The following is a 26,267-nucleotide window of genomic DNA, read 5'->3' as shown; positions in this document are numbered from 1 at the left end:
ATAAATGCTCTTCTTCAATATGTATCATGTTCTTGTCTCTATAAACCGAGAACAGTTTCTTTTTCTTAAGATGGATCAGCCCAAATTTAGTGCAGGTTTCCGCATCGGCTATAAGTAAAAATCACTCGAAAGCTATACTTGTTGTGACCCTCCAAAAGAAGTGATATAAAAAAGCTTCTTATTCCGAAAGTACCGAGGCCGCCACTTTCGAAACAAACAACATAGAAGGGGAAGTATTTTACATAATAATAGTTACGTAACTTTTGGTCCCACCGAGAACTAAGCATGACTTGGCCAAGGTTAACAAGATTGCTAACATCCAATCGCAAATAACAATCCTTGGAGAAATGTTAAACCACTTAGTTACAGACCAACAGGTGACAGAAAAGATTCGTCTGAGCTAACCTTGACTACTGAATAGCCTTCGATCACACGATAGGCACGTGACAAACTAATGATAACAGTGTAGTTATGCCCAATGCAAATTTAGCTTCCTTAACAATAGTGTTCTTGTGTTGAGTGTCAATTCGCTTATAGAATTCTCAGAGCGTACTTCTGGTAAACGACTGTTCCAATTTAGCTTCGTGGAAAGAATTGCTAGTCAAAGGATAAGTTTATTTGGAAAAAAGGCGTCGCCGAGCGATTGAAACTGATTTCAGTGAGGTTGGCAAAGTTTATTGAATGCCATGACTACTCGAAAGAAAGTGCGATGCTTTTTTTAGGTCCAAGTGGGCAAACAATCTGAGTTAGCAGTATCATCGCTTCAGTGTCGATCCAGGGTGGAGACTCGACTGATTAATTGATTGTATTGGTTGATTGACAAGAGTACGATAACAACTGCCAGAATTACGCATCAAGTGAATTATGAATGCGTTTAATCCATAGATGGCGTTATGTGGCATGCACAGAGGGGAATTTTTGGAAAAGACAACAAAGAGCCGATTGAGCTGGCCCTGCCTGAATTACCATGTACTAAGTATTACAGCTCGCAATCTCGTCACTAACCATGAATTGAATTCAACGAAACGTCAAGGAAATTAACTTTGAATACAACAAAGTGTTTAATTTTCGTGCCTAGCATAAAGAAAGTCACTCAAAAAGACAGGCTGCCACTCAAGAGACCCTTAATTCTCAAACAGCGAATGTGCTAAAAGGTGCACTTTACTATGACGCAAAAATGTGACCCCGATCTGATTCACAGGTCACGTGACGTGTATTAGCTACCGCTGGTCTCTGGAGAGATTTTCAGTTCGGTGTGTTATGGCCTGAATGTCGTCTGTCTTTATGGAAGTATGTTGGCATTCTAGAAGAGGCTATTTCTAATGCTTGATACGTACACGAACTGAACTTTAATTACATCAAGTCTGGGCTCATTTTCATCATAAAGGTAGGAATTTAACTGCAAAACGTACTAGTGACGAGCGCGAATTAAAACAAACAGTACCTTGAAACGAGAATTTGAGTTTTTTTTTCTAAGCCTTGAGATAGATTATTACTTGGCAGATTTTCACTGTTACTTGGTTAATATGTTTTTTACAATCTGCACAAAAGTTACTGGAGAAATATTTCCGGCCGATACACAGCACATACCTGAATTCTATTTTTTTTATGGAGGAGGAGAAAAGCTTCTTTGTAAATATCTTACATTTCATTTCCGTACACAAACTTTAGCCATTATTACATGTAAGGTCGCCATAAACATCGATCAAGTACTCTCTCTGTCAATCGCTACATTTAGAAACGCAGCCTGATTTGAAAAGTCTGAACTTAATTATAATTGCTGTCATTCACGTCACGCAATAGATCAACCATTGTGCTGTCAACATCGTTTGATTTCTTGTTTTGTTGTTCTAAAAATTCTCTTTTTAAGACGAAGAGAGGAGTCTGCAAGAAATATGGCGTTAGATTTCAACACCTCAGAAATTTGTTATTTTGTCAATCAGTCAGTGTAACCTTATTATAGTGTCAGCATCAAATTGACCTAAAATATGTCGACGACAGCTTGTTTTGGTATTCAAAAAATACCAAGGATATTTCTCAGTATATGGAGGCCAATGTCCAGAATTATTTCCTCTGGAGAATTATTTCCTGGTACTTTATTCTCTTGAAACTAATGATAACAACTTTTCGAACGTCAGGGAGGTCGATCTACTATATAAAGAAATTAACCATCTACCTTCAATGTAAAAAAAATGTTATGATATGTAAGTGATTGTAAGAAGGGACTCTTTTAAGGGGAAAAAGGCGGACCATTTTTTATGTGTTTGATAAAGGAACTGTTTCGATGACTAAAGATTGCATAATATTTTGTTTTTGTCGGTAACAGAATTAAAAAAAACACGCACACACAAACGTCAGAGCTAGATAATAAAGAGATTAAACGACACACAGATGCGGGGGAAAGGGTGGGGGGGGGGGGGGGGTGGGTGGGTGTAGGAAATAGTGGCATATTGCATGAAAGATCCAATCCAAAGAACATTTCATAGATGATGAAGGGAAAAGGCTAGAGTAGATAATTTCGAAAGTTTGACATAAATCTGATAACAGAAACCTCTTCGGAAAGTAGTCGGTTACTACTCTGTAACATGTAATGGCTGGGATTAATCCTACTCCCACTGAATACTAAATGCTAAGAAATGGAATGCTAGTTAATATTAGTCCATTAGGGATACTGCCTATATATTAGCGCTGTTTCTTAGATTTCCCCAACAGTTCGTCAATACCCATAAACGCGTAGGGGCCAAACCACCCCCCAAATGTTTCGTCAGTTCTTGGGTATTTCACATTATTTCGCATTACTTAAAAAGTATTGACTCTTTCTACACTAAACTTGGCAGATGAGCAGGAGACCTATTGGCAATTGTATTTAGGTGAAAAATGTCAGTAAATGTCAAAGTTGTGACGTCACAGTGATGACGTCATGTTTTTTGCCACTTTTGAAGTTTTTAATATGCGTATTTTTTACAATGTGTTTGAAAGAGCACATAAAAGGGAGTGGAAACCTGAAAAAATTTTGTCCATATCACAAAAATTAAATGAAATATGGCATTTTTAAACATGAAAAATAACTCTGCAAAATATGGGGTCCCCCTCTTGAGAAAAATCCCCAAATTGGAGCCGTAACTTTGTTCCAGCAAATGCAGCTATGTTGCACATGTGATGTGCCAGATGACTAAAGCAAAAATAAAGACGAAAATCGGAATAAAAAATTATCCCTCTAGTGTTATTGCGTTAAAATTAGTTTCGTTACGTCATAACCTGTGACGTCACCCATTTTGCTACTGTTAATACCATCCTAACAAAGCCGAAAATCAAATTTCTAAAACCATACGATTTTTGACAACATCAAGCTTTCTATTTTTCTAGATTATTAGCCTTCCTAGTATAAAACTGAAAAAAATAAACCAGAGAGACTGACTTAAGAAGGACAGTATGGTTAAGCAAATTCCGGGGGGGAAACAAAAAATATTTAACTTATCATATCTCAAAAAATAATCATCATAGCAAAACACGACATTTCCGGCATTTTATTCCTTAAGTCAAGGCCTTTTCAATGACATAATCTTTTTATCAGATTTTACAAAAAATTATAGCACGTTTTGGTGACGTCATCAATCATGACGTCATAATCTGACATTTTGTCACAACTTCCGAATTAAAATAAACTGGAGAACAAAGAAAGCTCATCTGCCAAACTTGGTTCAGAAATACATAAACCAAGTAAATATAGCCTTCATGAAACATTAGGGGGGTGGTCTGGCCCCTACGTGAATGCTCATAAAAGGTGAGGGTCAGGTGTAGGTGCTGTCCAAGAATTCTCTTCAAGAAACCTGAGTGGACTCAAAGCACGCACTCACGAACTGCCACCTAATGCAAACAGGCCTTATTAACTGTTTTTGTTTTCGTCTCTTTCTTCAGCTGCTGCTTTTTAAGCAGACACAACCACTAATCTAAAGCTAAAGACAGGCAAGAAAGCAATGGGAGCTGAAATGGAAATGATTTTAACTGGCCTTCTTTTGGCGCTTGCCACTGTTCTTATCATCTCGGTGATCGTTCTAGCGATGTACGTTGAGATACTAAGAAGAACCGTTGCATTGCTGGGGAGCAACCCGGTCATTTTGGTTAAGCAAGTCCCAATAAATCCTGAGGATAAGGTCAAGGCCAGCGTTCCACGACCCAGGGCCTTATCTGGAACGTGCTCCTGGAAATTGGGCTCTATGGAAAGTGTTTTTTATGTTCCCTCACGGGTGGGATCACCTGAAGTGTTCCGCAAGAATGACAATGACTTACTTGTTGCTAATACGGCCGCGTGTAACACATCTGGGTTGCCGACTGACTCATAATTAGTGAGCGAATTCCTAAGCTGTAAAACCGAACAGTCTTTTGACAAATGGGCCTCTAAGCCTCATTAAAATGTTCTCCTAACTTATAGAGCTATTTTCATTTCAAGGCAAACGCCATAGCATCATTTGTTGCCTCATTAGTATACGACTTTGCATAGAGAAGACAGCACAATGACACAATTTGACTTCAAATTTTTAAAGATCTTGCGAAACCATCTTCATACTCATTTAATGAAACCTTGTGAATCGTGACATTTCTACTGCTCTTTCGGTGTAATATTAAGGCACTTATTGGCTTTCAAAAGATGACAAAGGAGCTAAAAAGCTCATTCAATCCTTGGAAAAGTTGGAGTTTTTGGTCACAAATTTCTCGGGACAGTGTGCCATGCCATCGCCTTTAAATTTTCAGTGTGGATATTTTTGTAGCTTGATCAGAACCTAAATCTCTTATACTAATGACGCAATTCACTAGACTGACGTTAACGTGAGTTTCTAACTTGCGGCCTGGCCCTGACTGAGCTTTCCCTGATTTCCTTCTCTGAATACTCCAAAACAACTTTGTTTGCAGTGCCACGACACTGCTTGCTGTTATTGTTTACAAGCAGAGTTGGATTTATCTGTGAAGGTAATATATTTAGAGACATTAAACAAAATCTAACTCTGCTGATTCAGACAGTCAGAGAGTCGGTGAAACTACATAGATATCTACAAAGCCAGGGTTGAACTCGAAACTTGTTTTTAACATCTATTGAATGGGTACAAAGCTTTTATCACTGAAACCTGCTCCATAACTAAGACCTGATGTAATTGTTTGACTGTAAAACTGGCAAGTTTAAACGCTGAAGAGAAACCACATCCCAAACCTCTGTGTTGACCTAATTATTTGACACCTAAAAGAGTTCTTCTACTTTGTCCATTACTTTGGCGTGGTCATAAGTGCCACGCAACACATACAGTCTGCTGATCATGGCCTCTTGATTTTAATGAAACCAGTTGATCGAAAGAGCCGTAAGTCGGCCAGCAAATTTCCTTTAAGCTATGATCAATGGCATATTTTTTTATGCTATAAGGAAAGGACGAAAGCATTTCCCCAGTTAACATCATTCTTTTCATGTTCATTTCCTTTCATTGGTTAAGATGAGCTCTATAAATTGACGTGCTTCCAATGTATGGCTCTTCATAGCTAAATTGGTAGAACAATGCAGCGCTAACACAGAGGCCACGCGTTCGAATCCCATCGAAGTCTCACAATCTTTACTGTTTCGGGTTTAACATGCAATTGCTTAAGAGGCCCTGCACCTAAGAAACGACCGATGATTTCCGGCTAAAAAATAAAATCGGCCGATTTTTATCTCTCAAGTAGAGGTTACCGAATACTATTTAAAAATGAATTTCTTTTGTTTCAGTTTCGCTTTAAACCAAAAATATCGAGCCGCAAAGTTTTTCCGTCTGAAAGCAGCAAAATCAGGCCGAAAATAAGCCCCCGCAAAAAACTGTTTAGAAATTACTACCGCAACGCAAAATAATGAGAAAACTACACAGTGTTGAAGAAAAAGGCCTTTTAATGCAATATCATTCGATAAACATCAAAAAACTGCCGAAGCGATTAACAAATAAAGTTTCAAATATTGCATACTAAATTAGATGGAGCGTTGGAGCTGATTTTAAAATAATTATTTCTCAAAAGTTCAACGCTTTTGAAAGCAATCACAGTGATGAATGAGACATTGGAGGGATACAAATCACGTTTCTGGAAAAACATTTTTCGGCCAAAGTATATTGACCTTGTACAAAGCGTTCAAAGTTACCGTGTTCACCGTTATCCTGCTACTTCGGCGAAACGCTTCTCTTTTGCCAATACGGCCGTGGATAGCGTGGTAAACGCCACTTTAAACCTTGCTAGGCATTCAGAGACTATCCTGAGTAGAAGGATGTAGAATTGAAAGAGAAAGGAAGATGAAAAATACGCAGAAGAAGAAAATAACTCGAAATTACCATCTGCTAACGAAAGTTGAATCTGGAAAATGTCGTCGCCTAACAGCGGCCAGTGACGTCATTGGTCACGTAAAGGTCGCAAGAGCGTGGGAAAACGAGTCTGCAATGTCCTTCGGGCGGTCAGCGGCTAGAGATCCAGTCGTGACCCCATAACTCAGATCACGCTGCGACCAAAACGGTGTGGCGGTTGGGGAAGTTTTTCTTTTTGAGTGACCATCATTTGTGAAAAATAACATAACATTGTTCCACTAAACGTTTTCTGGCCGGGAAAAATTGTTTTCCTATTTGTGCATTCGTTTGGATTCCACCGCTATTGATACAAATAACGTCAATGGCCGCTGTCACGCGACGACATTTTCCAGATTCAACTTTCGTTAGCAGATGGTAATTTCGAGTTATTTTCTTTTTCTGTGTATTTTTCATCTTCCTTACTCTCTTAATTCTACTTCCTTCTACTTAGGACGGTCTTTGAATGCCTAGCAAGGTTTAAAGTGGCGTTTAACACGCTATCCACGGCCGTATTGGCAAAAGAGAAGTGTTTCGCCGAAGTAGCAGGATAACGGTAAAAACGGTAACTTTGAACGCTTTGTACAAGGTCAATATACTTTGGCCGAAAAATGTTTTTCCAGAAACGTGATTTGTATCCCTCCAATGTCTCATTCATCACTGTGATTGCTTTCAAAAGCGTTGAACTTTTGAGAAATAATTATTTTAAAATCAGCTCCAACGCTCCATCTAATTTAGTATGCAATATTTGAAACTTTATTTGTTAATCGCTTCGGCAGTTTTTTGATGTTTATCGAATGATATTGCATTAAAAGGCCTTTTTCTTCAACACTGTGTAGTTTTCTCATTATTTTGCGTTGCGATAGTAATTTCTAAACAGTTTTTTGCGGGGGCTTATTTTCGGCCTGATTTTGCTGCTTTCAGACGGAAAAACTTTGCGGCTCGATATTTTTGGTTTAAAGCGAAACTGAAACAAAAGAAATTCATTTTTAAATAGTATTCGGTAACCTCTACTTGAGAGATAAAAATCGGCCGATTTTATTTTTTAGCTGGAAATCATCGGTCGTTTCTTAGGCGCAGGGCCTCTTAAATTGCCAGCGCAACTTCGATGACCACAGCTTCATTTTATATTTGTTAACATCATTTTATGTGTTCCCATCGTTCATTCCAGGATCGAAAAAACGGGCACAACAAGTGTGCATGTGTCTATTGAACTGTTATGTTTACAACGCAACGCAGAGGAGATCTCTGCTGAACGTTTTACCCTATCAAGGAGGCTGCAGTTATCTGGAACTCCAAAAATGCCGTTTTCTCTACTGTCGGTTTATTGGGTGTTAACATGTAACGCTCACTTCAAGTCCGAATACATAATTTGTCCAGTTACTTTAAGTAAATGCTGTTTGAACACTGTATTATCAACTATGGGACAGAACATTAAGTTTTACATGAACAACTTGTGAACAGATTCTGTTTTGCAGAAATGTTATTGGCATCAAACATACGGCTAGTGTTGTTGTTGTTGTTTTTTTTTCGTGTTTGTTTTGCCGTTTAGAGAAAGGAAGAATTTTAACTGTTTAGTTAAAAACATATAATTCTGTATTTATATTCTTTTCAAACTTTTAGCGCGGGGTTTATTCCAAAAACGTTCTTCAATTTTCGCAAATTTTAGCCTCGGTATTCTATAAAATACATTCTTATATAAAAGAAGAGTGTATAATACATCTTGCAAATTTAGTGACATCAGCAGTAAAAGACCTGTAGAAAAATGTCTCTAACCACCACGACAGTGGTTCCATGATGACACCTAAACGTCAATTTTTATCGCTTATTTTCGCTTGCCTCTGTGTTTCGAAATTATTACCGATAAGAATACAGTAATCATTGCCGATTACTATGATAATCATTATATGAATAGAATCATTGTACATCAGGAAGTTCATTGAAATTATGGTTTTTCGTACTGTTAAAAAGATAAGGCGAAGTCATACCTCAAGAGACATAAAAAAAACCCCATGATATTTAAACAATCGAAAGTCAGTCAACATTGACAGGAAAATTGCAACATCACGGAATTGGCGTTAGAGATTCTGCCATCGTTGCCATCTGAAGTGGGCGAAAAGGTGAATAGTATCGACAATAAAACGTGGTTTGTATCGTGCTTTTCGTATTCTATTTTCACTTTCGTTGAAATGTTCACTTTATGTTCGCCTGAAAATCAACAAATCCATTCACGCAGCTGCGGAAGAAAATTCCAAAAAAAACCCCAAAAACTTTCTATTGTTTGTTTTCGCATTGTCATAACAATACGTGTAATTTTTTCCTTGTATTTTTTCCCAGTTTCAGTCCAGCATCACAGAATGGGCAATAGTTGTTCGTATTATACATTTTGTTTATATTACTACATGAACATTTTAGTGACAAATACTCATTGGAAAATTTTTTTTTTTCAAAATTGTACGTACGTGTTGTAGTTTAAATAAACAGGTTGAAAACATCACGTTTGTTTTAACAATGTCAATTGAACTCTTCAAATCGCTCTCTTTTGATAATTGAAATAAATTAATTTCAATCTATCTGTTAGACTGTGGGTTCAAATTTTATTTGTCTTAACAATTAACTTTTCTCCACGATTACAAGCGGATTTTCACACCACATTCTAGCTCTTCAAACGTTTTTCCTCACGTTTTTCTGTAGCCGATTTATATATTTCCTTCACTGAATTCTTCTTCTGAGTTACTGTAGAACTTTTCTTACTGCGCTTAGAACCTCAATGCGTTGGTTGTTACACCTTTTACTAAAAAGTCTAGCTATATTTGTAACTTTTCTATTTTAAGTGTATTTAGCATGTCGACTAGCACACGCTTTTCAATATCCCACTTATAACTACAATGTCTTCACAGGTGAGTTTTTGTTAACTTTTCCTCAACGCGCGAACGTTTTTATGTTTTTTGGATTCCTTAATTGATTTTTGTAGGGAGTATAGTAAACGATGGGCAAGTTTTACGTGCCTGACGCCAGTAATCTCATATCTCACCCGACAGCTTGTTGTCAGAAAGGACTAGACAACGTCAATATAAGTTTATAAAGCTGATGCAGATAACAATTGACCGTGACAGTTTATTGAATCATCCCATGAAAACGACAGAAGATAACGGCTGTTATTACAGTTGGTCCGCCGTCACTCCACGTGCTATAAGAGTTTCATTCTTAGTTTAAAGCTAACTGCGTCGCAATAACTTGCTAGAAAGCTTCAAAATTTTTTCATCCTCCTGCGATCATCGCGGAACATGGAGGAATCCCTTTCTCTCGAGTTAGCCACGAGAACAGAGACCTTAGTTTGGATTGAAACTGTTTTGTTTGCCGTTATCAATGTTGTGGCCCTCTTTGGCAATCTTCTTACTTGTTACGCCGTGCGCAGAAACCAGGGGCTTCGTACACTTCCCAACATGTTTGTAGTAGCACTTGGTGTAAGCGACATTCTGATGTCCGTCTGCTGTATGCCCTTTTCAGTGGCAACATTATTTCGAGGAGAGTGGATTTTTGGCGAAACATTTTGTCGTGTTCTCAGCTTTGAAGTGTTTACGTTTGCAATGGCCTCTCTCAATACCATGGCAATAATTGCAGTGAGCCGATATTTTCGTGTCGTTAAATCAGTAAAGTACCCCGTAGTGTTTAAAAAACAAAGAGCTTTGATGTACATTGCTGTTGTCTGGCTCGTGGCATTCGTTGGATCTGTTCCTCCGTTCTTCTTCGAAAAAAGTGCCGTTAAATTTCACGCCGGTAAAGCAATGTGCTGGTACTCATTTCAAAGTAACATCGCATACACTATATTTGTCGAGTGCATTTACATCGCAACTCCTTTAACTGTTATCATCATCTGTTACGCCAAGGTCTTTCACACAGTGTCTAGATCAAATCGTGTCTTCGTGCAAGAAAATAACCCTCAGCAACTCAGAGCGAACGTTGAAGAAGCCAAAGTGACCAAGACTTTAGCGGCAGTAATGGTCGGTTTTACGTGTTGTTGGCTTCCTATTTGTATCGTGGATAACATTGACACTGCACGTGGAGAAGACACTTTGCCGAGACAGGTGTACCTTACATACGGGTTCTTGTGTTATTTGAGTAGCACCATCAACCCCTTCATATATGTTGCCACGAATAAACAATTCAGACGCGAATACAAAGCTATTTTGAGTAACATTGTTTGCTTTGGGCGCCAAAGTAATGACTGAAAATCTGGTGCGCAATATTGTCGGCCGCGTTACATTTGTTTTCACTTTTTTGTTTTCTCGCCGACTAAAACTACAATATTTAGAGAGGAGGCCACAACAGCCTTAGCTGGTTTTCATGCCGGTCCTCTGTCCTGTTCGAATTGGAATTTGGAGTTGCTGGTTTTTGTTGAGGGAGGAAAACCGGAGTACCTGGAGAAAATCCCTCGCAGCAAGGCGAGAACCAATAACAAGTTCAACCCACATATCACACAGAGCCGGAATCGAGCCCGGGCCACATTGGTGGGAGGCGAACGCTCTCAGCGCTGCGCCATTCCTGCTCCCAAGGAATAATATTGGAAACAAGATGTGTTTCGGAATCACTTGTGTGTTGCAAATGAGCGTTCTTTGAAAACTGCTATCTTTGCTATAGCTATAATGACTCCGGAGTTTGATTTGTTGACTAGAAAGAGTTTTGCTGGTCGCATGAATGTTTACACTCTTGAATTGAGATTATTTACTTAATTCACAAAATATTATTTGGTCACCAGTTAGTTTGGATAGGGCGGTACATCAAAACAGAGGATTGTATTGCCCTTGGTATTAAAGGAGTTAATTCTAATGCATGGAGTAATAATTAAAGTTCCGTTTGTGTGGAGACAGTGAATGGCTATTATAACTGCTTTGGTGTAATTTCATAGCCTTTTTCAAAGCAAAAATTTCCACACCGCGGAGATCAGTTTAATTAATTAACATCAGCCATAAGCAAAGGGAATGCATTGCCCCTTTTGCGCCACGCCCAATGTCTGGAGTCCGCTTGGAATCTGGGTTCACCCTCTCGGTTGGACACAATGTGTACGCGTACATGCAAAAATAATGCGTGTTTCTCGAGTTCTAGAGAGCTTTTCTTCAAGTAAAGTGTAGAAGGCACAGAGGCCTAACGGTTAGTGCCCTGGACTCCAGATCAGGCAGTCTAAGGGTACTAGCCCAGGTTGGGTGCACTGTGTTGTGTTCTTGAATAAAAAGTACCTCTCTTCATCCTGGTGTATAAATGGGTACTAGCGAATTTGGTACTAAGGGATAACCCTGTGATGCACAAGCATCTGATCCAGGGAGAGTCGGAATACTCCTAGTCGCTTCGTACCCTGGAAACCGGAGATATAAGCGTTTGTCTGATTGGCCACTGGGATTAACTCGATTTTCCTGAATTCTTTTTCCTCATACATCGAGTGTAAGAAGAGGAGCTACCTGTTAAAGGATTCGTGGCCTGGGTCCGAGGAATGCAAAAAGAGGAAACGAATTATCAGCACCTAATATTTGCGTAGAAGATTGTCAATGAAAAATATTCAACGCAATTTAGCGTGCCTCATGTAAAATAAAATAGCAGACATTTCAATTCAGTATTAAACACAAGCAAAACTGTTGTAGATGCCACTACCAACCCTCGTACCCAGGCTAACGCGTGTGTATTTCTCACAAAAGGTTTCTAACACCAGTTAGTAAAACCTGGTTGTGACCCTTAGCCGCGTATTTTGTTTAAGCTTAGTGTCACACAATTGCCTGTCGCACAACGGAATGCCGTGACTCACCGCGTCTATCGTGACAGGAGGAGGGCTATAAGTTCTCCAGTTCAATATATATATTTACACAGGCAAAATCAACAACCCAGAATTTCGACATGAAGGACATCATCATTACAATGTTTCTCATCTTTGCTATCGGGAAAGCTGGGGGAATAGGGAACTTTAGCGGCCACGAAGATGATGAACTCTTTAAAGGTACTATGCACTATTTTCACAGCTATGAACTATTTTCACATAAAAATTAACGTGACAATTATCACATCGGAGAGGTGTTTGAAGAATCACACGAACCAGGTTACACACACTGAGGAAAAGCAACGGCTTTTCGTGTTCATTCTTTCAGAGTCGCATAGCAGCAAAACAGGTTTGAAGTTCTTTGCGGTTACAATATAGCGCTGTGACGAAAAGCACAGATATAGCGAAGATTTAAAGCGTTATTTTTAAGAGAACGAAATTTAGCCACCTTAAATATCCTAAAGAGGGAGGTCAAGAATAAGAGTGTGCTACCAGATATTAATTAGATAAACCAAAAATGTGGCTAAGCTTAGTTAGGCTACATTTTTCATATCTCTGTTAGAAAATTAAGGGGTATTGTTTGATCTCAGTCGCACATATTTATGATCTTGGGAATTTCCAGTTTATTGACACTGCTCCTGTTCCCCTTCCCCCTCCCCGCATTCTCGGATTTGGAGTCACCTGATTTTGGGGGCGGTGTTGTGTATTTTGACTCAAAAAGGAATGATTTTAGTTTGACCAAGAGACGACCCTTTCACCTCTTTCAATCGAAATATTAATACTGTATGAAAAAATCCTTGAAAGTGCGTCTATTATAATTAGATATATATAAGTTAGATGTGGGTCTAGCGAAATGAAGAGCTCATATTCTTTCAATTTTTTTCTAATTTGCAAAGGGAAATATCTTACATAAGTATTTTACTGAAGTATTATTTAGAACAGGCTCGACTGCTCAGTCGCCGCAATTAATTATTTCAAAACAAACTGTTGTTCATTAAAGATGGGTTCATTTTGGGCCACAATTCAAGAGAGCAGCTCTCCAGCTGTTGCATACAACTGTCATAATCTCAAGGCCAGTTCTACTTGCTATCTAGAAAATAAGAGCTATTCTGTTCTATTGAACATCCGACCTTTTCACTACTCTTGAATGAAAACATGACAGTGTTGTTTCAGCTGCTTTTCAAACAAAGGCATGGCCTTCATTACACTACAAATGCTTGCATAAGGTTTGGTTCCTAATATTTCACTTAGAAAAGCAAAAGCTGCAAGAAAGCAAGATAAAGTTAATACTATCGGTGTAAAAGACTTGTGAACTTTTAAATACAGTTTGAGCTTATTTTAAAATTCTCAAGGAGAGTGACGATATTGACAGAAGTAAGATCGTTCTGAGATTTAATCATCTCAGTTTTGCATGTCAGTTTTATTCTTCAAATTCTCTTCCCTTTCATGTTCAGTTTCCGATCTTTCTACTTTTCCGTTCCTTATAAAATGGTAACCTATCTACAGCCTTTAGGCCTTCTCTTTCGACGCTTAAGAGGTCGTGACTTATGAACCTATCTCTGCAGTCTGAAGCCAAAACGATCATGACAATATGAATGTTTAGTCACACACTGTAATATGTGTAGTCACGCACTGTAATATAAATGTTTAGTCACGCACTAAATTTTAGTCTCTGCTCTACTGCAGTTTATATCCGTTTAAAGGGCTCCAGTCTTCCTTACGCAGGACGAGTCGAGGTCAGCAACGACGGTGAACTATGGGGCACAGTGTGTGACAAGGACTGGAACATAAAAGACGCCCGCGTTGTCTGTAGACAGCTGGACTTTTCGTTTACAGAAGCCGCTGTCCCCATGGCCGGGTTCGGAAGAGGGTCAGGCCCAATATTTCTCAAAGATGTAAAGTGCAATGGTTTTGAGCAATCGCTACTTAGATGCAAACATGACAGATGGAAAACCCATGACGTAAACGTGTCATGTGACCATAGCATGGACGCTGGTGTCGTGTGTAGACCTCACAAAGAAAGTAAATTTATTTTCTCTACTTTTATTTGACGTATTAAATCCACTAACATTCATTGTGTTATGCTTAAGACATCTTGTTGTTTTCATTCTCTGTGCTTATGTCCTCTGTTTAGTTACCGTTAAACACTAAACCTGAACCATGCATAATTTCAAATACTGTTCAGAATTCCCTTCATTGTATAAATATTGAGATTTATTAAAATGAAAGCTGTCAAAAACCCATCAGTTTGATCTAACATAACCGTTGTTGTTTTATACTTGATTAACCTAAGCGCGCCAGAGTACTATACAAGCATATCTATAAATTTGCGGCCATTATGACGAGGAGGAAATATAGGCCCATAAGAGAATGTAGAGAATTTGGCTCTGGGAAGAACGAAAATGGAAATCATTAACATATCAATAAAATAAACTCGTTGACATTTCTTCTTGATGACAAAACTTTGTTCTTTTTTGTTGTTCACAGTTTTGCAAACTAGCGTGTTCATCGTTGTGGCTTGCCTCCTGGCTATCTCATACGTGCTGAATATCTGGTTTATTTACTATGTATGCTGCAAGAAAAGACGACGGAAAAAACGTCATCTGACAGCTGTGCAGCAGAGGGCAATAACCCGCAAGAGAGGATCTCAAGAAGGGTTAGATAATCTGGCTATTGATAGCGAGGGGTGTCTGGATTTGTCCGCCGCAACTGTAAAAGAAAGAAAGAAACAAGAAAGTCCAAAACTTCAGAGAAACGGTGTCCATCCTACACACGGTGAACCAGCCCTGAGTAGAGAGGATGGGCCGGCGAGTATTGCCGCTTACCAGCAAGAACAGCAGCAGCATGTCTACCAGAGGCTGGAGTCATGCTTGTTAGATCCGTCTTCTCGGGAATATCTGGAGATTTTAGAATCTCTTCCCGAACGCCCAGCCTATCAACAACCAGAAGTAACCGCCAGTGAAGAATTACCCAGAGTTACCGGATATCAGTCCATTTCACCTCAAGCATCAGAGAATAAACAGGTTAATAGGAAGGGAAACGAAAATCGATACGAACAATTACTGCTGAGAAATATGTCCTCGGAAAAAGCACAGGCTTCTTCGGTCGAGCAAGATTCAGAAGAATATGGAAATACTACTGTAAATCAACTTCCTGATTACGTTGAGATCATTGGTGATGACAATATTTTGGCGGGAAATACCATGGCAACGCCAACGTCACCGGCAGTAAATGTAAAGAATCCATATGAAACGTTGAAACCAGCACCAGGCCCTTCGCATCGTGCACAGGGGAACAACTCATGTTCTGCTCTCGCAAAGGACCAGCAATCATTTCGAGCAGAGAACGAAGCCCACGAAGAGGATTACGTTGAGCTATTGCCTGAAAACGAGGCTGTGGGAAAAGGAAGCAAGCCAACCGCTGACCATGAAGATACATATGAACCAATGAACCACTGAGGGAAGAGATTAGAAATTCCTAACAACAAAGTTCAGAACTTGTTTTCTGCGATTTCGACGATCGTAATCAATAAGAGTGCTTTGGAAATTTTATAAAAATGACATTTTAGATCAATTTGTTCAAATTCTGAAATTAAGTTTTTGTTTATAGAAAGGCAAATGTATGAATTAATTATTTAACAAAATAATTCCCAAATATTTTCTAAAAAGTTACGCATGCTTCGGTCAACTTCGTTTCTTAAGTTGCCAAACTAAAAGAAATCGAGAGCATTCATTCAATGTTCGACTGCTCTCCGGTAGGGACCGCTGACTCGATATGACCAACAAAAGAAAAAAAAGTTTGCGAGGGCTTATAAACGTCAAATTAAACTAGACTGTAGATATTCCGTAGTTAATATAGTAGAGTTACGTTAAAGCTCTATTGGGCACCTCCTTCTTTAAAGGAGCCCGGTCACGTTATTTTGAGTTATTTGGGCCAAGTATAAAATTGCCTATAAATTGAAGAAAACCTAGCTTACTAAGATAGAAAACACCAGAGATAATAATAAACCATGAAAGAAGAAGAATGGTTAAGGATGGCGAAGATTAACACGGATTACAAACGGCGAACTTGAAAAATTTAGACTAAACTTTTCAAGTGCGGCACAAACCGTGACGAAGCTCCTTTAAAGTTGCGTACATGTATCTAATGAGTCGTCGACGCCCCCTCCATCCCAAGATAAAAGATAAAAAAACTGGAGAGAACTATATGTCTTTATAGTTATTTGCATGTCATACTGTTGCCAGATTCTTTAGTGTGGAGAAATGTTATTAACTGTTCACAATGGACAGATTTGCTATTTCTTCCGCTCGGGTGGTTTGTGGTTTGAAATAATTTTTCTAACCATTCGTTCTTTTCCCTCATGAGGCGAAGAACAGAAATTAGACCCCCGTCCCGAGGCTTAACGGAGCTTTTATGATGAATTAATTTAATGGAAAACGCAAATAATTCGCAAGCAAGTCATTACCGAAACATACTGCTGCCAAACAATAATTTATAGTTGAATTGAAAGTAAAGGAATTTTTCAGATCAATTTTTTTATCGCTTCCAGCTGATTTTGTCTCCCCCGTCTTGATTTACGAGCAGCGGCTGCCACTGTTTACGCTTTGTTTCGTGAACTTTCGGAACTGGGAACCAAAGAAGAATCGATTACCCTTATTACATATTACCCTTTTATGCTGATGTTTTTATAGCTGTCAACACGCGTAATTTCATTGAGAATGAGACCAATTGTTTAGACTTTCACACATGAGCACAGTCACGGAACCTCGATCAAAAGCTCTTGGCTACAGAGGAAGGCATAGCTCTCAGGCATTGGTAAGTAGGAGTCAAACCCCACTGAAGTATAACCTGTATTGTAAAGATCTTCAAACGTATATCTAATGACTGAGTTACTGTACGATAATCATAAAGGACTCGAGATAATTCAAATACTAACATAATCAAGTTGACTTCAGGGTAATTCACCCCACCCGAAAAGCCCGTATTGACACTATGAATCTGTTCGTTAAGGTTTCCTTAAAGTTTTTAACCAGAAACAGCTACGAGAGGCAGCTAATTCCTTTCTGGAGTTGTGCTGGTTACGCGCTAATAGTTTGATCTTTAGGCTGTAGACAACGCCGGGACTCTGATGATTCTCATTAAGACGTCCCGTGTGCGGTCCCATGTGTGTGAAGAAGCGAAGAGCTTTACATGAAGTTGAGATCTGATCAATAGATTACCACTACGACTCCTGTTGACTAAGAAGTAGCAATGACTGCAGGTTGAGTCTTTTTTTCATGTTGAAGTCAGTCAGATTTCAGCGTCCAGAACTAGAGGGTATTTTTGCTATGGTGTCATGAAGGGGTTTTACTCATTCGAAATTCCTTCAGACATATTATTATCTATGGCTGTATTTTAATCTGCCACTTCGCGACCTTCGATTCTGACCCTATTTGAGCAAAAAATTCCGCAGACGTGTCGGCGAAATTCTATGAATAGTTGATTGACATCCAAGATTAACGAAGGCACTTCAGTCATAACAATTCTTGCGAAGAAACGATTTTGTGTGTTCCACAGCGGGAGATTAAAGCCCTTTCACCAGTCAAAAGCAAGTGGGCCGTAAAATGCGATTCTGTCAAACAAAAATATATTGAAATAATAAGAGATGATTGACGATTTATCGTTTAATGAGATGAAGACACGAGAAACATTTCAAAGCTGCCTTGAAAACGGATGCTAAGAAGTGGATAATACTTTGAAAATTAAACGTGTTCTATAATCAGTTTAATCTTATACCGTGTGGCATGCAAGATTTGATGCCAAGATTTAATCGGACATTAAATGAATACTTAATATCTTTTCCTAAATTTGGAACTCACAATAAAAATAGCTTTATCAGGTCCCTTCAAATTTGCTTCCTTTAATTTCACAGTAGGCATGCTGATAACAGATAGTTTTAAAAACTTCTTGCTGTGTTTATTATTTGGGTGGTATAACACTGTAAATGTACGACTGGGCCTTTCAAAAAATATCACGTGAAATCGCCTGAATATCTTTTCGGAAATTCTCAAAAAATGTTCTAATGTCGCAAACATTTTTCTAAATATCTCGCAAAACCCGCTTAATATCTCTTATTTTTGTCTTAAAAATAAACCGATTTTGAATCACTTCGCGAAATATTTCAAAATTGTCAAAATTTTCTGGAAGTAGCTGAAGGCGTAGATGCCGGGAAGAAGATTCAGGCGCATCGATTTTACTTGCATCCGCCGTTTTGGAAAATTGCTGTGTTATTGCTTTAGCAATACGGAATATATTTCTCAAATAGGTAATCGCTGAGCTGGATTGTTTCAGGCATAGAACTAAGAATTGTTTCAAGAAAATAGCGAGGAAAACACAGGGCTCAGCCGAAAAAACTATAAATATTTCTAAATATCCCTAGATTTTCTAAATATCTCGGAAAGTTGGGAAAGCGACATTGCACGACACTTGTGGTATAAAAGACCTTCTGGTTACCTCTTTCACGCACAACCAATTAAAGTACACAGGATAAATGAACTTGTACTGCCATCACACAGTGACGGTGGCAACCCTCCGGGGCATTTATGCCATTATTAATCTGCCAATTTTATTCTTGAAATATAGAGTAAATGTACTATCAAAAACTGGCGACTTTACCATGTCTACGGTAGTTTTATAATTTGCTTACTGGTAAACCACTGGTAAATCCTGCATGTTTTGTTTAGTCCACCTCCCATATTAAAAACCAAATGTATTGATACGAAAATTAGAAATAAAACATTCATTCATTCATTCATTCATTCATTCGTTCGTTCGTTCGTTCGTTCGTTCGTTCGTTCGTTCGTTCGTTCGTTCGTTCGTTCGTTCGTTCGTTCATTCATTCATTCACACATTCGTTCGTTCGTTCGTTCGTTCGTACGGTCGGTCGGTCGGTCGGCATTCATTCATTCATTCGTTCGTTCGTTCGTTCGTAGTCGTTCTTTCGTTCCTTCGTTCCTTTATTCACCACTGTGAGTTATTCTAAAAATTTTGCTATTTTGTTATTTTGTTAAATTACTATCCATTGGATATCTGTTGACCTAAAAAGATATTTATCTTATCCACTGCATATGTGATTTATCTGGTAGATAACATTATCTACCTGAACAACCGAGCCCAGATGTCTATTTATGAAAGGGAATTTTCGTCTTGAAACGTTCCAGGTTTATACACTAGTGCCTCATACACTTAACCGGCTAAGATGAGTCGAGATGTAGAGAGAAAGGACCAAGCCGCAGACGATGATGACGATGATGATGACGACGAAGCCGAAATCATGGAAATACGAGGCGTGGTGATGAAGCCAGGAATTCAGTGGAGTGTCGCCTGGGAACGACATGTGGTGAATGTGTACACGGGGTTAGAGATTTATCAAAACCTGAAGATTCCCCATGGTAACAAAAACCGTGAAATCACCCGGATGTTAGAGGAGAGTATTGAACAGAACAAGCGAATGACTATTGATTATCGCATTGCTGACAAGGAAATCCTTGAAGTCCGCTATCGATGAAGATCTGACATGTTGAAACGAAGGTAGTTCTAATTGTCGACGATGAATACAGCTCGAAAATAGCATGCACCGGGATGAACGCATCAACAAACTACACTTCAGAATCATTAAGGCTATTTACTTCGCTAGCGACTTACGATTGTGATCATAGTATAGAATTAGAATCAGATGAAAGAATTGAGAAAGATATGGAGAAAGAGATACGTGGTTTGACTGGGTGGACAATGGGAAGCTTATATATGCTACTCAGTTTTGGATTTCAGTTTTTTTTTCAGATTTCAGAACAGTTTTTCGATCTTGAAATTGAAGTATTAAGTTGTCCACGTCAAACGGCTCACGTTCTGTTACCCAGGAAATTAACTTTAATTACAAATTAACGCTGCTAATGCTGTTAAATCTAATCCGGTGCTACTTTACTAAAATTCCATTCTATTGAAATTACAATTTGACCATCGGCGATAAACTGTACATTGATCAAATTCTGTCATTTAAGTCTCACTAAAGGTTCAAGAAGTCTTTGAAAATCTGTCGAGAGAAAAAGAAAAGCCATGAGTGCATTGATACAGCTCACGTTCACTGAGAAAAGTATCATCTATAAATGAACCAATATATATCTCTGTATCAGAGGGTGTCAGGAGGCTTGTGATAAACTCTTCTTACAACGCGGTATCTTAACATCTTTATCAGCGGAGTGTTGCTCACACACAAAATGCCTTCTAAAAATATGCCTGACCAATTTCAAACATCCGTCCACTAATTAGCCCCAGCCCTAACTCCCTACCAAAATGAGCCTGCTAAAAAGCTTTTTGAACCCAGGAAGAGGCCAAGAATTTATTCATTTTGGCGCGAATTCGAAATTTCAGAGTTAATTTATAAATTTCAAAATCGTCATGGAAACGTTTGGCGCGATATTTCTCGATACAATAAACAAATCAAAAGCCCACGATTGTAAGCGTAATTTGTCACCCATGATGTTAAAAGGTAATCAAATGGTATACTTATGAAATTAAGAAATAATTTCACTTGTGTTGTCAGAATTCAAACAAATTCCCTCGCCCAAAGAAGCGGAGAATCATTAAAATTTTGAAAAAAAGCGCATAAAATTTTTCCCTAATTTCACTCATCATCATTTTATTTCTCGTACTCATTGCCAGTTTGCTCAAGTACCTTGAATATTTATCTTTCCATCCCTGTCAGGATCAGCTTTCCGTAAAATATCCCGCAGCTCAAAGTCTCTCATCTGAGAACTTCCCGGCATGCGTTTCAGTGCTGTCTTGAGTTCCTCTGAGCTGAAGTAACCGCGCTCTTCAGGGTCAAAAACCCGGGTAGGGTTGAGTGTTTGTTCCTCATTGTCTTCCTCATCTATTATTAAGGCTGCTATTAGCCTCAAAAACTCCGCGAACTTCAATTTTCGGTTTGCTACAATACAAAGAAATCAAGACATAAGTCAAACCTCTAATTTTCCAATTTTCCTCTAATTTTCTGATCACTGCTTTGTTAAAACAGCAGTTGGTTCAGCAGTGGCATAATGCTATTTTTAACTAATACTCCAGCAAGTTGTCTTGATAGTAGCCAAGGTTTTTATTCAGCCCCTTGTGGTAATAACCAACCAATGGCATAGCTGATTATCATCTTGAATTAATAAAGGTAAATTAGCATACTAGTGAATTGCTGAAGCCTCGTGCGTTAGACCGTCGGAGAATCAACTTCCATGAACGGTTCACGCCCTAGGCTTTAGCTTTCCGGAATCACTTGGCGCTTAATTCAACTTTACTTATTTCATGTTGATATTTAGCTACGTTTCAAAGTTGTCCGTCAACTCTACTCAATATTAGCTGTTCAGAATCCCCCTAACCAAATGCAAGACGTCTAACCTGTTAGATCCAGTTCATTCATGAAGACCCACACCTTCGCCTCTAGGGGATTATGACCGAGTGAGCGGATCAGCGGGAAAACAGCACCAACTCTGATTTTTCCTGATCCCCTTTCATCATACACTGAAAACGCTTCTTCAAACTCTGTGAATTAATTACTGGCTTATTTATGTGTAAAAGCTTTGAAAATAGCTGCAAATATACGTAGCAATGATCTTGTTTTAAAACAAAATTTCTGAAAAGTAGTCAGAAGTTCGTATTGCTAAAATATAGCCATCTACAACAACTGTACTTTGCCAATTCTTGGCTATTCATTTTACCTGATTACAACTTCTAATACGCCGGCTTAGATGGTCGGGACATGTACCGTACTGGACTGTACCGTCAGAGAGGATACCTAAGGTTGCCCTTAGGTGAACGCCTGTAGGCAGAAGGAAAAGGGGGAGGCCCAAACCACCTGGAGGAGGACGGCTGAGATTGAACTAACGTGAGGTGGGTTTGACATGGGGTGAGGCTCAGGCAATTGCGAAGGACAATACTCGGTGGAGGAGGACATTGTAGCGGCCCTATGCCCCACTGGGGGTTATAAGGATTGATGATGATGATGACAACTTCTAAGGCTGAACTTGTTGTTTATCGATGATAACGAGAGTTATCCATTCATTACGCTGATCACGTAAAGTCACTAAAGATATTTTAAGAAGCTGCAGCAGAAAAATCCATCACCTTCAATTTGCTCTTTGTTGAAAATTGGAACATCTTGTTCGTTTTCTTTTCTAATGGCTTCATTGATTCTTTGCTGTTGTGAGAATGAAGAAAACACATTTAGTACGTATGAATAATTTGGTGCTGTCATGTTGAACACGTTTGCCTTGATGGCCTTTTCAGAACTAACATTAAAAGCAACCAGTAAGAAGATTAAAAGTGTTTAACTCGGTAGAAAGACGAATGCAACTAATTATTGTAAAAGTGAAATTGCTCATTTAATACACCTGTCCCTGCTGGGAGCCTTTACACGGCAGCAGCAACTAGCAAAAATTACTCTCACTGTAGTTAAAGTAGTTAATGTATACCTCCCTTCTCGGTGATTTCTTGATATAAAGTCTGACTACACCCCTAGCTTTCCTCACTGCTTGACGCGCGTACTTCAATGGGACTTGTGTGACGTTAATTCCGTTTATCTTAAAACAAACAAATATATTACCGACACGTTAATAAAGTTTCGTCGTCGTCGTCACCATCATCATCTTATATGCAAAGCGATTCAGAAATAAACAGATCGGACGTAGAATTTCCATAAATGTTTTTACTAGGGCGGGCATTCCACTCTATTCCATTTTACGGAGATAAAAATACAACAAAGAAAGATCAATTTTCTGTAGATAACGTTCACAAACTAGAGAGGGCTTTTTGTGTTTTTGATATTTTAACTGTTTGATTTTCAATTTGCTTACCGATAGCACTCGGTCCCCAGGCCTCAGCTTTCTGTCCACAAAGCTTCCAGGAATCACGTGATTGATAAAAATTCCCGGATCACCAGGGATTCGTGGATTATCAAAACCGCCATGTAAAGTAAAGCCTAAGTCAGCGGCGTGGTCTGAAAATGTATTTTATTTACAGCAGTAAATTACTTTGAGCTGGACTTTTTAATTCAGTAGTCACTCAGCAAGTCAATCGATTGTTCGGTTCGGTTAATAGTGGTTAGTCAACCGTTCAGTCAGCAAGCCAATCAACCAGCCAGCCGGCCAGTCATCCAGTCAGTCAGCCAGTCAGTCAGTCAGTCAGTCAGTCAGTCAGTCAGTCAGTCAGTCCGTCCGTCCGTCAGTCAGTTAGTCAGTCACTCCGTCCGTCCGTCATCCCGTCAGTCTGTCTGTCTCTCTGTCAGTCAGTCAGTCATCCAGTCAGTCAGTCAGTCAGCCAGTCAGTCATTCAGTCAGTCCGTCCGTCCGTCCATCAGTTAGTTAGTCAGTCACTCAATCCGTCCGTCCGTCCGTCCGTCATTCCGTCAGTCTGTCTGTCTCTCTGCCAGTCAGTCAGTCAGTCAATCAGACAATCAGCCAGCCAACCAGTCAGCCATTCAGTCAGTCATTCTGAGCCAGTCAATTATTCAATTAGTAGTGCGAGGCAAGACAAAAAAAATGGGTCAATCAATCAATCAGTCAGTCAATCAGTCAGTCAGTCAGTCAGTCAGTCAGTTTATCAGAACTTCTGTGCCATCACTTACAGCCTCGAGCCAGCTCCATCATGACTACTCACGCACAGGTACGAATTAAACACAGAAAACCTCAACGTCTATTTACCGTCAGGCCGTTTTGGAATTTCCACGAACACATACTCGGAGTCTTTTTTGAATGAAGACAGGAACATTTTGACGCTGGCAACCTGCTGAACCATTTTAGCAGCATTTTTAAACGCTCGACTTTTCGGTTCGGGTTTGTTGAGATTCTGGTCTGACTTCATATCTTTAGCACCATTTAACTTTCGCTCTGTAGCTCTTCTGTCCAGTGTGATCGCGTCTGCGCATGACTGAGCCTGCATAGTGTAAAGGAAAGTAACGTGTATTAAGTTATAACTGATAAAAATATTGTACATAACCCCTCCCTCGCCTTTTCGGCCGCTAACTTCATAAGAAATTGCAAGAAATCTCTTTTTGCTACATTCTGTTAAATATTTAGTGAAAAGGAATTTGTAACTTTCTTGAATGTGTCGAAACAAAAGACACTTTACAGGGTATTCACAATAACTGGTGTCTCCCATATTTCTCGTTAGTTTAGATTCATGGAACAGATATTTCCAGCTTGTGAGAGGCTGACCAGTTGGTTAATCAAATGACGTGAAGTGGGCAAGAGCCGACACACAAGCAGCATTGGTAACTTAACGTGCTAGGAGAGAGCGTGGATTCTCGTTTTATAATGTTAGCGAACCAGTTGCAATTTAACAAATTGACGTCAGTTTTTCATGGGTCTGTCCTGTTGTTGATCATAAATTTCGCCATAACATTGTCAAAGTATCCGTGGATCCGCAGACTACTTTGATAATGTTGTGACGAAATTCATTGTCAATAACAGAACATACCCATTAAAAACTGACGTCAATCTGTTTTTTACAATAACAAATTGTCAAATTGTCCGCTCTCCGCTCGTTGACGTATCGCATATTAAATTATAAATTCATGTATCTGTCCGCTCATTGACAATGAAAATTATCGTAAAAAAATTAATGGCTGATTATTTCTTTGACATCAAACAAGAAATCCTTCAGTCAAATGGGTAACGCACACCTGAACGATCTCTTGAGAGGAATTTTGCCGTTGTTCTGGTTCCTGTTTCTCTGCTCCAGTGTCCACCGCTGAGCTTTCTAATTCATCTTCCTCTGGCGGTTTAGGAGTAGGTTCTGGAGAAGCGCAAGGTGTGGATTCCGTTTGACCCTAAAATACATTCCTAACATTACTTCCAACTGGAAAAGCATTCACCATAAGGTAAGTTAAGCAGGGAATTCTGCATACGGTGCAAGAGGCCAACGTTAATTCTATACCACCCTCATTTTGTAACAATTAAGTTACCGGTACATTTCGTTAGGGTTATTTAGACTCCTATGCGGAGAGAGAACTTAAGAGCAGCGATTCTTGCCCAAGAACTCAACACAAATGATTTCTTCGTCCAGCTCGCCCAGCTCGGTTCCCAATGTATAATAACTGCCGCCACCACCACCAACTTCTCTTCACGCCAGCTCCCTGTTCCAGAATTTCTTTCGTATTCACATTACATATACAGCTAGCAATATCTTTCATTGCCGCTGCCTTTCCAAGATTATGCATACAAGAGGTCCTTCGAAGGCCGGATCTTCTGTAAAGATTGAGTTCAACCTACACATATTCTTCGGGATGTGGTCCGCAAATACACGAGCAAAATAATTCGTGCTCAGTTTCGTCGTCAATCAAAACTTGCATAATGCCCAGAAGTCACGAAAGCTGTCGGTTCCAAACCGGCATTATTTGTCTACCGAAGAAATTTTTTTAATAGCAATATTACAGGAAAGTGAATGGTATCAGAGTACAGTCATCAAAGCAATTCCTAGTTGTTCTTTCCCTTACCGGGAGAGCAATTATATCGATGTGCAAACTAAGTGTTTGGAGACGAAGACTGATTTAGAACTACAACATTCAGTTGTCGGTTGGCACGAATTAACACCCAGTAGACAACAAACATTCTCAGCTTTGCACGTAATTGCAAGGCAATCAACACGATTTGAAGTTTCTTTTAACTTGGAAGATATTTATTACTCTGCAGACTTGAAGAGTTAAATGCCTAAAAGAAAGAACACAGCTACGATCCAAAAACTGCTTTAAATCGTCGTCGTAGTTTGAGCTTTAAAAGTACTTTACAAAAAAGTTATTCCACATAAATCGACTGCAGTGCATAGTTATGAAGTAATCATAAATGCACTTCTGCTAAGAAACCTCAAGACGATAAAAGATGTAAGATTGAGTTGTAAATTCGGGCTTAACAGCACTGAATGTAAAAAAAATAGAGACACGGCAGCAAGTTATGACTTCAGACTTACCATGACTCGTTTGTCTTCTCTTCCAAACTTCCCGACAACGAATTCAAGCAGAGGAATGTTTGCGAGGGTCAGAATTAACATAAAGAATTACAACATAAGAACACGGCAAATAGAACGATCTCAATAAGTCACAC

The 26,267-nt window shown here is 39.1% G+C and overlaps 4 protein-coding genes and 1 long non-coding RNA gene across 6 annotated transcripts; 4 read left to right on the top strand and 1 right to left on the bottom strand.

Annotated features, from left to right (window-relative positions):
- Window positions 1-515: 515 nt before the first annotated feature.
- Window positions 516-7,173, top strand: LOC110063760 (uncharacterized). Its single transcript, XR_016205359.1, has 3 exons — window positions 516-1,387; window positions 3,919-6,722; window positions 6,799-7,173. It is a non-coding gene; the product is annotated as an uncharacterized LOC110063760 (long non-coding RNA).
- Window positions 7,174-9,462: 2,289 nt separating this feature from the next.
- On the top strand, window positions 9,463-11,590 carry LOC110063759 (melatonin receptor type 1B-like). The gene has a single exon (XM_089282192.1). It carries the CDS (start codon window positions 9,632-9,634, stop codon window positions 10,574-10,576), a length of 945 nt encoding a protein of 314 aa, XP_089138318.1. The 5' UTR covers window positions 9,463-9,631; the 3' UTR covers window positions 10,577-11,590.
- A 590-nt stretch (window positions 11,591-12,180) lies between these two features.
- On the top strand, window positions 12,181-16,357 carry LOC110063640 (uncharacterized). Its single transcript, XM_020770630.2, has 3 exons — window positions 12,181-12,330; window positions 13,837-14,172; window positions 14,638-16,357. Exons 1-3 carry the CDS (start codon window positions 12,231-12,233, stop codon window positions 15,606-15,608), a joined length of 1,407 nt encoding a protein of 468 aa, XP_020626289.2. The 5' UTR covers window positions 12,181-12,230; the 3' UTR covers window positions 15,609-16,357.
- Window positions 16,358-16,854: 497 nt separating this feature from the next.
- On the top strand, window positions 16,855-20,134 carry LOC149116250 (uncharacterized). Its single transcript, XM_089282191.1, has 2 exons — window positions 16,855-16,965; window positions 19,350-20,134. Exon 2 carries the CDS (start codon window positions 19,388-19,390, stop codon window positions 19,694-19,696), a length of 309 nt encoding a protein of 102 aa, XP_089138317.1. The 5' UTR covers window positions 16,855-16,965; window positions 19,350-19,387; the 3' UTR covers window positions 19,697-20,134.
- On the bottom strand, window positions 20,088-26,229 carry LOC110063641 (uncharacterized). 2 transcript variants are annotated; one of them, XM_089282190.1, is made up of 9 exons: window positions 26,134-26,229; window positions 24,851-24,997; window positions 23,871-24,102; window positions 23,025-23,167; window positions 22,644-22,751; window positions 22,297-22,369; window positions 21,571-21,714; window positions 20,864-21,115; window positions 20,088-20,221 (listed from the first exon to the last, which is right to left on the bottom strand). In XM_089282190.1, exons 1-9 carry the CDS (start codon window positions 26,212-26,214, stop codon window positions 20,181-20,183), a joined length of 1,221 nt encoding a protein of 406 aa, XP_089138316.1. In that variant the 5' UTR covers window positions 26,215-26,229; the 3' UTR covers window positions 20,088-20,180. The 2 variants fall into 2 exon arrangements, with proteins under 2 accessions (XP_089138316.1, XP_020626290.2); XM_020770631.2 differs by lacking the exon at window positions 21,571-21,714.
- Window positions 26,230-26,267: the final 38 nt, after the last annotated feature.

The sequence above is a fragment of the Orbicella faveolata genome, unplaced genomic scaffold (assembly GCF_042242905.1).
Source record: "Orbicella faveolata isolate gen_17 unplaced genomic scaffold, um_ofav_v1 contig_12, whole genome shotgun sequence".
In the NCBI taxonomy this organism is placed as follows: Eukaryota; Metazoa; Cnidaria; class Anthozoa; order Scleractinia; family Merulinidae; genus Orbicella; species Orbicella faveolata.
This window is presented reverse-complemented; position numbering and strand designations above follow the sequence as displayed.